The sequence below is a fragment of the Solanum tuberosum genome, unplaced genomic scaffold (assembly GCF_000226075.1).
Source record: "Solanum tuberosum cultivar DM 1-3 516 R44 unplaced genomic scaffold, SolTub_3.0 scf00013, whole genome shotgun sequence".
Lineage (NCBI taxonomy): Eukaryota > Viridiplantae > Streptophyta > Magnoliopsida > Solanales > Solanaceae > Solanum > Solanum tuberosum.
Window position 1 is genome coordinate 1,450,211 of NW_006238940.1, and position 10,104 is coordinate 1,460,314.

Below are 10,104 nucleotides of genomic sequence, written 5' to 3' on the forward strand. Positions count from 1 at the left end.
GCTTTTTTAAAGTTTAATTTGACCTAATAAATGTTGTGTATGTTCTTTTAAAGAAAGGTGTGAATATTAATTACTCTTTAATAACGTTAGATACAGTACGACATTAAATTAGTTAAGTTTATATTATTTTGTGAGTTATATAATTGACTAGTTTAGTTGAGTGATTCTCCTTTGATTTTTTACGAATTAGAACTTTGATCGGATACATTTTGACTAGTAAGATTTATAAGTTTGTAATTTTCATCTTATTTTTGTTTGATTTGATTTTGAATCAACGCACACAAATTTGAAAAATATACCATGAAAGGTTAAATATAATTATGAATCAACTTTCAAAACACACAAATATTAGATAATCAATATAGGTTGTACTGTAGTGGTGAAATTGATTTATTCTTAATTAGAAGTTTCAAATTTGAATTTTGAATATGAAGAAAATTATATTAGAAACGTCACTTCTAAATAGGTCCTGTAATACGTGATTCAAATTTAATCAAAATTTCAGTGCGAGGTTCGAAAACCTTGTAAAAAAAAAAAAGAATAGACAAGACAAGAGAGTTAAAATATACTGATAGATTAGACAACACAAGGAAGAAGAGAGTTAAATATTCTGATTGATTAGACAAGACAAGAAGAGTAGAGAGTTAAATATACTTTGAATATTTATGGGGAAACCAACATATCAATTTACTCTTGTAGCTATATTCAATGCTTGGACGTATAGGCGTATATAAATCAAATGTATATATTTTTTACGAATTAGAACTTTGATCGGATACATTTTGACTAGTAAGATTTATAAGTTTGTAATTTTCATCTTATTTTTGTTTGATTTGATTTTGAATCAACGCACACAAATTTGAAAAATATACCATGAAAGGTTAAATATAATTATGAATCAACTTTCAAAACACACAAATATTAGATAATCAATATAGGTTGTACTGTAGTGGTGAAATTGATTTATTCTTAATTAGAAGTTTCAAATTTGAATTTTGAATATGAAGAAAATTATATTAGAAACGTCACTTCTAAATAGGTCCTGTAATACGTGATTCAAATTTAATCAAAATTTCAGTGCGAGGTTCGAAAACCTTGTAAAAAAAAAAAAGAATAGACAAGACAAGAGAGTTAAAATATACTGATAGATTAGACAACACAAGGAAGAAGAGAGTTAAATATTCTGATTGATTAGACAAGACAAGAAGAGTAGAGAGTTAAATATACTTTGAATATTTATGGGGAAACCAACATATCAATTTACTCTTGTAGCTATATTCAATGCTTGGACGTATAGGCGTATATAAATCAAATGTATTTTATAAAATTTAAAATTAGTAATATTATATATTTTGAATTTATTATATCAAATTGATCAAATTTATATGTTGATGCGTTTTTTTATAATTGTGCGACCAATTATGGATACACCTCGGCTTTGGACGACTTTATTTTTCTTTTGTAAGTATATCTAAAGCTACTTAAGCTTCGTTTCAAATAATAATATCCAGTTAACAAAAAAAAAAGCTCCTTTTAAACTGAAATGACTGAAATACCCCCTATAAGTCAAGCACACATGCTGACCTGGATCATTAATCTATAACCATCACAAAAACAAAACAAAATCATTGTTAGATTCAGAGAAGAAGTCACCATTTACAATTCAACTGAATAATAGAAAGAACAACAATGGGTGAACATTTCATATAATTTGAAAATTAAAATTAATATTTAGGTGTAAAAATAATAGTAATATATTTTTTTGGAGGATTCATAAATAAATCAGATGTTTGGTAGCATCACGCAAAAATATCAATACTTTATTTGGGCATATTCAATCGAATAAAACCTAAAGATATTGTTACGATACTGAATTTTATATATACTATTCAAATTTCATATTTTCGATTGTGTTTTCTTTTCTCCACTTTTTCGGCCATCAGAATTTATACGGGATCTAATCGAAAAATAATTATTATTGTTGCCCCGATACCATAAGGCAGAGGATTCTTGTTATTACTGTAATATGATTTTCGCTAATCAAGATTGTTCGTAAATTTTTTTTTCTTTGATTCCTATTTATTTATGTTCATATTTATATCATTATATGATATACAAAATAATCTATTTTGTTTTGTCAATTCATTTTAATGTTAAATTTGGTTGAATGATTTTATTGATATAAAAATCTAAGTCGAATGATTTTATTGATACAAAATAAATTTTAATGATTTTATTGGATAAATTCTCAAAATTGAGTGAACTTTTGAAATATTAACTCCATATATTAGTGATGTAATTTTCCTCCGCGTGTAATTTTTATTTGTAGATAAAATTATCGAATAGAATCTGCAGAGAAACTAACTCAAAAGTTAAAAGCATCAAAAAATTTGATAAAACTGATAATTTAAAGGGAGATCTCTAAAATATTTTGATGCAGAAAAGCTGTGCACTTTCAATGTTACCATCTTCAAAAGTTGTGCACTCATCCAAAAGCTGCGCACTCATACAGAAAAGCTGTGCATATAAAGATGGAGAAATAAAAAATTCAAACCAATAAATATAGATTTTACCATCCTCAAAAAATAATAAAAAAAGCATCACTTTTAAATGTGTTCATTGTTCAACCACATGAGATTTACACCAATATCTAACATCATAGTATATTTACCAAACACAAAATCTATACTTTTTAATTCGATAATTTGAATTTTGTCAAAAGTGACTCATCAATCTAGTTGCTTGCAACAAATACAACTTGATAATCTAAATTGGCAGAGCCCCTTGTTGGATGGAGGACATGCGGTCCCTAAATTTGAACTTAGTTCAGCCAGTTCAAATGTTACCGTTACAATATTATATTTTTAAAATAAAAAATAAAATGAAAATTTCTCTAAAAATAGCTACTTCAACCTTTGATAAATTTGGTTAAAAGAAACCAATAGTAAGCTAATAGTATGTATGTATGTATATATATCCAAATATCCAAGCCAATTTTGATTAATAAATAAAGATAAAATTTATTGGTTTTAGAAAATGCATAAAAGATGAATTCCAGAATAATAAAATTTCATTCTCTTACACCTTTTTGGTTCATCATCCATATACTACATAATCATTTCTTTACAAACCCCTCTTTTATTTTTATAGAGTAGCAGCTAAATCAATTAAAATTTCATTTGCTTAAAGGTTCATCATCCATATACTACATAATCATTTCTTTACAAACCCCTCTTTTATTTTTATAGTAGCAGCTAAATCAATTAAAATTTCATTTGCTTAAAAAACAACCGGAAAATTAGGCAACCCCTTTAAAAAGACATTTTAAAGAAGGTTAGCTCTTTTTCCCTATCAAAATAATGATAAAATCCTAAGAGATAGCAGTGTCAATTTCTTCTTTGGTGCTGAGGGGAGGAAGAATACACAGATACAAATTATAGAGAAAATGATAGATGCATCTTTTGAAATATTCCTAAAAAGAAAGTAAGATTGATGTGCAATGGCTACAAGACATATACGTGTCATCACATGAGGCGTTAAGTGCTACTTTCCACGTCCTAAGTACAGATGTAATTGCATTGATAGTTTCCATAAAGAATAGTCAGATTCATGTTGGAGAAAGCTAAGAAACCAAGTTAGAAACAAAGACATGCGCGAGAAAAAATCCTTGCGAAGTAACTAATATTTGTTGTATGGCTAACATGTTCAGCTACTTTTTCATAAGAGCATGGAACAATGACCAAAGACATGTGTTGTTATTGCATTCCAATTGCTACAAACTTAATTGTGCACCAGAACATCCCAACTAAATGAGTATAAGTTTTGGTCTACTATGTGAAGCCAAAAATAGGTCACAGAATATATACTAGTCGTATTCATTTTATATAGATCACTATTTTTAACTTCAAATTTGCAATGCAGACAGGCGGGGAAAGGGTGAACTAAAGATGATGATTTTAAATTCCGATGATGATAAACACAAGTCACTAAGATGAAAGCCTCTGTAAAGGGTGAGCACATGGGATTTAAAATTGCACTATATACATCCCTTGTATGATCAGATGCAACAGTTAACACCTAAAAAGTACTCCGCAAGAAAAATAATTGATAAATTGTAGATTGAAGATTATCAATAAATATATGCTTAGACATTTCTGAGGTTCAATACCATGCCATACTGAAAGTTTATATAGGAAGCAAGCTAGTGAACTCTATGTCAAGAACAACTGTCAACCACAAAAGAGAGCATAATTTTGAAATTTGCCACAAAAGGTTCATATCATAAGTTACTTGAATTTGAAGACACACTGCCGCAGGGCAAAAATCTCATCCTGTGCTATTGACACGTCTTTTTGATTCAAGCAAGTGTCAATGATCATGTTAAATTACTTTCTCTAGGAATTTTCAGAAACATTATTTGAGGACTTTAGAGAAGAAGGATATCAAGCATATACCTTAACATTTGAACTGAATAAAGTAGCTTTGGGAGCAAATTGTATCATCACCACATTCAAGGGCGGCAGAGCTGTCACGGCCTTCTCTTATGCACCTAAGAGTTTTCTTAAATTGTCCTGAGTTGATCTATGATGTATATTGTAATGATATTAGCTTCAGAATATGAGACTTTAAGCTACATGCCAAATCATTTACTAAATTTTTTCACTTGGGAGATAGATTACTTCGGGAAATCTTGCGTGGAAGTAGACACTTCAGATTTGCCATGTCGTGAAATGAAAGAAGTACAGAGAAATGTCAAATATGAAAGTTTATAGTTGTGAAAGCAAAACGTAAACATAATAGGACAAGAAGAGGGAGAAAAAGAGAGGGAGTACCTGAGGACCTTGTTCAACACCTTTCGTGAAGGGATCGCCAACTACAGGTCTCATTACACATGCCTTTGCCTTCCCTATAGGTTCATCATATACTCGTTCATATACGTAGACATGGGAACCAGCACAACAACATTTTTCCTACAAGTACAGAGAACTCCAATCATGTGTTCAATTATGGGTACCTATTTTTTTGAAGAACCTGCCTGGTCTTATTAAAGAGGACTGCAAAATGTGCTAGCTGGACAGGATAATCAATGTCAGTATCCTTGCACATAGTCAAGTGATATAATTTGAAGAGAACAGTTCAGTAAATTGGGTATAATCACAACATTCGAGTAATAGGTCATGGATCATTAAAACTTTGAAATAAGATTCGTAGTTATCATAATAAAGGCATACCTTTGCTTATAGTCAAGTGATGTAATTTGAAGACAACAGTTCAGTAAATTGGGTATAGTTGTAAGTTTTTTCCCTTTCCCGTTGCAGGGACTAACCTGCAGTATATTCATCAATTTTATTATCATACCTTCGTGAATTCTAGTAGAACAAGCAATTCTATTTGCCACCTCATTTTCATTGTCATAGAAGTATAGTTGTAAGTTTTTTCCCTTTCCCGTTGATAAATCATCAATGAAGTGGTACATCTTTCCTTGAACTTTGAAGGTATAAATACCATGATATCTCTTAGCCAAGTCTTTGTCATATTTTACCCCAAGTGAAGTAAAAGCGAACATATTATTGTATGTCCTAACATATGTTCGAAAATGTTCAGACTCTTCGGAAGAATTTAAAAATAAAGTTCTTAGTTCTGTAGGCATTTTATGTGATGTAAGCTTAATCGAGCCATTATCGCAACAAAATCTAGGCGTTTCATACTGAAATCTTTTTGCACTGCAGAATTTACAATTTGGGACAACTTTGAGAGGTATATACTCAGATTTAGATTCTTTAACATTTATCTGACAACCTCTGCTGGACCTATTTCCTAAATATCACAGAATTGGTTAGAGCTGAAAGGAAAATAGTGAATACTATTCTATGTGAGGAAACTAGCGAATAGTATTCTATGTTGAAATTAAGACAAACCTCTATTTGATATATTGATCTTGGTAACAGTACAGGGGTCAGGAGATGTAGCTGATGTGGATCCTAATATAGAAGTAGTTATGAATTAGAAAAGCAAATGCCTTATGGCTGCCGAAAGCTAACAAAAATAATATGATTGTTATACTCGCCTGTTTCAAAGACACGGGAAGGATGAAACAAACTTTTCCCTTTTGGAGAAGTGGCAGCTGAAGTATGAACTTCAGATGTAACAACTAATATATAAAGATGAAGTGCGTCAAAGCAGATCATGCATGTATATAATTTACATATGCATACAGGTATGTAAAGAGCATAAATTTAACCTACTAACCTTTTGTTGACGTAACATAAGGCTCTCTTATCATGACAGGAACTTGTAGAAGACGTCTTCTTGACTCGAGGTCTCTTGTGCGCCTTTGTAATAGTAATGCCTCTTTTTGAGCTAGCAACATTTCTTTATATTTTTTGCGCCCATTGAATCTCATTTCAGCGGTTGTATTAGAGAAAGATGGGCATTTGTTCTTTTGCTCTGAACGTGTCATCTGCATACAGACAGCCAAGAAATTGCACACGCAGATAAGACATGTATGCATAAATGAAAATGCTCGACTGAAAGCTAGTGTAATCTGGTCTAATTTGGTTATTTTGTGGTGCTGCGTATTGCTGTGCTTTAATGGAAATATCTTTGGTCTGTTGTGTTATGCCTATCTGATGTTAGCTAGTACTAATCCGCTAAGATGAAGTTTTCGGGTTACAACATGCTCATTTGTTGATTTAGCTTACAAAAGTGCGACGTAATGCTTTACCTGGGTCGACATAGTGAAGAAGTTGGATTTATTGACTATTTATTCCCAAAAGAAGCCAAAAAAAAAGGCATCAACAAATTTCAACCAACATCCTTTTTTTGGCATGTGAATTCAGCTAAAAGTAAAAGCACGAATTTGACCAAAATCTCAAATTTCCATTTGTCATATGAATCCATATAACAGTAAAAGCATTAATTTTATCAAAATCTTACATACCCATTTGAAGAATTGGCCAAATTTTGGGTGGAAATAACCCATAACAGTAAAAGTATTAATTTTATCAAAATCCTACATACCCATTTGAAGAATTGGCCGAATTTTGGGTGGAAATAACCCAAAAAGCATTTAAAAAAAGAAGAAGAGGAGAGGGTGTCAAACTAAGCAAATCTGTATGTGCTTTTATCAAATACTTACCTAATAAAGTAGAAACAACCTCTGCAATCGAAGAAGAACAAAGAAAGTGCACAACAACTTTGAGACAACTATGAAATCTTGCAAGCAACTGAGGTAGAGGAAGATGGAAGCTGTGGTTTTCTGTTGGAAACAACGGAGCTGCAGTTTTCTTTAGGATAAAATTTGAGGACGCGTGTTAAAGCCAGAAAGAAACTAAAGAATGAAATGACAATAATACCCTAATGAGCAGTGCTTGCTCAGCTCCAACTCCTAAATAAAAAAGGAAAATAAGAGTTTGAGAAGTTTTAGTAGACACAAAAGGAAAAATTGGAGAGTTCATATGATATAACCAAATTAAAAGAATAAAAAATAAAAATGACAAAGGAAAGGAATTACCATAAAGTGAGACGAAATGCTTTCAACTTTCTACGCGTATGAGTTTAGACGAGGTTCCTTTTCCTTGTATTTGAAATTTATTGACTCGATTAGTTTAATTTTGATGACATATTTGAACAAGTTTAAGCTTTCATTTTGAGAAGAACCTACTAATATAGAAATATTTAATAAATTCGGCAATACCGCAGCTCTCCTCCCAACTCTAAGATCAATTTTTTACCAAAAAAGTGAGGAATAGTTGAATACCCAAATAACGAAAAATCGATTTTTGTAGAGAGAAGTTGTTGAACAACAAAACAAGCCAAAATTATGTTCGACCCAAAATCACACATGCAATCACATGACATGCAGCACCAAAACAAATCTTAATAATCAATAGGAACACATACATACATACGCGCTAAACCGCAAAAAGGAGGAACTATGAATTCCTAAATTTGGGGAGGAGAGAACATCAACTACATAAAGAGAAGTCAAATCAAAAAGCAAATCAGTTATGGAAGCGAGGACAAAGAAAGAACACCGAAATTAGCGAGATTAAGCTGAAAGAAAAGGTTTTCCACGGCTATTTCTAATAATCACTTATCTGGGTATGTCCCAGAGTACCATTGTTGGGGAAAATGCATAAAGTAAAAGTTCAGTGCATGTATGTGCATAATCAATTTAAGCTCAGAACAAATATTTGAAACGGAAATTCCATAAAAAGAAAAGCACAAATTACCACAGATGAAATCCATAGGAGAGGCAATATTGAACAGAAAGGGGAAAAGAGTGATTTTGGAAATCCAAATCTGAAGAAGAAAATCAGAAATTTTGATAGAACTGTGAGATCTCCAAATTCAGATAAGGATAGTACAAAGAAATATGTCAAAGCACCGCTTGAAGAACAAGAGCAAGAAAAAGAAAAATATATCCTCCAACAATGAAGCAGACATGACAACCAAGAGCTGGCTGCTGTAGAGTCTTGAGACAATTAAATGAAAGAGTCAATTAAGTCTTCATTTGGTTTTTCGTGACACTTTGATCAAGAAAGGGTCAAATTCACTTTAAAATATAATTAAGTAAATCTGAGATCAAATTAATATTTTTAAAATTTTCTAATCTTTTATAAAATACAAAAAAAAACACTTCATTTTTCAATTTTTATAATTCTATCCAAACCATTTTTTTTTTAAAAAAGTAAAAGAAAATAGAATTTTCTCTTCTTCTTCTCCCAACGTTCTCTCTTCTCTTCTTCTTCTTCCTTAGAAAATTCAAAAATCCGACTATCAAAACAAGTATTCTCCCCCATTATCTTATCTTCCTCCTCATCTCCGGCCGTGACTCTCTCCTCTTTGTGAACTGAAGATTGTGTTCGACTTAAAATGGATAAGTCATTTTTTAAAAAGATTTTACAATTTTCGAACAATACTAAGTTTTTTTCTTGGGTTAATGAACAATAAATCGTTCTAGATGTGAAAATTGAATAATGGTGTAATGGTAGCTATTATTTATGTTTTTGAAAGAAAATCAACAAACCCAAAAGGCCCTAATTTTGAAGAAATGTATATGTATTGTTAACATTCAGTGAAAAATCATTTTTGTTGCTTTTGTTGTTTTTTTTGTGACCATTTTGTTCATATAATTTTAGAAATATAGTCTTGTTCAGTTGTCCAATATATATTTCATTTGTTGAAAGATGTGTCGTATGTTGCTACATTTTAGTGATATGTTGGTATATATTTCAACAGAGTTGTCATATGTTCGAACATATCACCTATGTGTTAGGGCAACAAAATGGGCATCTGTAGTAACAGAAGATTAATCTGTGGCACATGAAGATTCATCTGTGGCAACAGAAGGTACATATGTGTCAACATAAAATCCATCTGTATCAACATAAGTATAAATTGCTACCCATTATTATTTTATAATCAATTGTAAATTCTCAACCTTTTTTTATTTACCTTGTAGATGAAATGATACAAGAAACTTCATCCATGACAACAACTCAATCTTTTATTGGTGTTGTTTCCTCTTCTAACATCAAATGCTCTTTTTGTCTATGCGAAGAATGTGAGTAGCAACATGATTATTTTTATTAGTCGTGTTAAAGAACTCACTGATATTTTTAAGGAAATGACTTATAATATTGATGTCCATATATCCAAGAAGATTTCACAGCCTTTGAAGTGTAGGAGGTTGAAATTTTTTTATTTCCCAATCACTATCTATAATTAGTGAAAGAAAAAAAATCAATGACTACTGCTCCAGTATCACACTCAAACCCAAAAGGCAAGGAGAAGGAAAAGGAGAAGGAGAGGAGGAGGAGAAGGAGAGGAGGAGGAGAAGGAGAAAGCGAAAGAGAAAGAGAAGGAGAAGGAGAAGGAGAAAGTGAAAAAGAAAGTGAAAGAAAGAGAAGAAAGTTGAAGTTGTCAGTTGTGATGTAAAGCAACAATATGCATTTGAAGGTTTTAACATTGACGACGAGGGTCCAAGTGAACTAATATCATCCTTCTCGCAATGGATAAATGAGGGTCTTTACAAGCATCATGCAAAAAAGTAAAGTCGTTCAACTATTATTAGTATTTCTTCTTGTTGTCCACTAAATA

General features: G+C 31.3%; 1 protein-coding gene across 15 annotated transcripts; it reads right to left on the reverse strand.

The window, feature by feature from the left end:
• Positions 1 to 2,287: 2,287 nt before the first annotated feature.
• On the reverse strand, positions 2,288 to 7,452 carry LOC102599538 (uncharacterized). Of its 15 annotated transcripts, XM_015314171.1 has the most exons (8): positions 7,139 to 7,452; positions 6,250 to 6,460; positions 6,068 to 6,151; positions 5,919 to 5,981; positions 5,232 to 5,326; positions 5,015 to 5,052; positions 4,833 to 4,906; positions 2,541 to 4,581 (listed from the first exon to the last, which is right to left on the reverse strand). In XM_015314171.1, the coding sequence occupies exons 2-8, from the start codon at positions 6,265 to 6,267 to the stop codon at positions 4,456 to 4,458; spliced, it is 498 nt and encodes a 165-aa protein (XP_015169657.1). In that variant the 5' UTR covers positions 6,268 to 6,460; positions 7,139 to 7,452; the 3' UTR covers positions 2,541 to 4,455. The 15 variants fall into 15 exon arrangements, 4 of the variants coding, with proteins under 4 accessions (XP_015169652.1, XP_015169657.1, XP_015169660.1 ...); XM_015314166.1 differs by lacking the exon at positions 2,541 to 4,581 and adding an exon at positions 2,288 to 2,517 and having other exon boundaries at positions 5,232 to 6,151; XR_001474959.1 differs by lacking the exon at positions 5,232 to 5,326 and having other exon boundaries at positions 2,541 to 4,906; positions 5,015 to 5,070; positions 5,919 to 6,151.
• Positions 7,453 to 10,104: the final 2,652 nt, after the last annotated feature.

Bases quoted from the DNA above. Each gene is read 5' to 3' on its own strand.
- LOC102599538 (XM_015314181.1), bottom strand. From the start codon at position 5,650: ATGCCTACAGAACTAAGAACTTTATTTTTAAATTCTTCCGAAGAGTCT. The intron at 5,053-5,231 runs GTATGCCTTTAT...CATTTTGCAGTC, and splicing joins TCACTTGACTATAAGCAAAG to CTCTTTAATAAGACCAGGCA. The intron at 4,907-5,014 runs GTACCCATAATT...ATGAACCTATAG, and splicing joins CAGGTTCTTCAAAAAAATAG to GGAAGGCAAAGGCATGTGTA.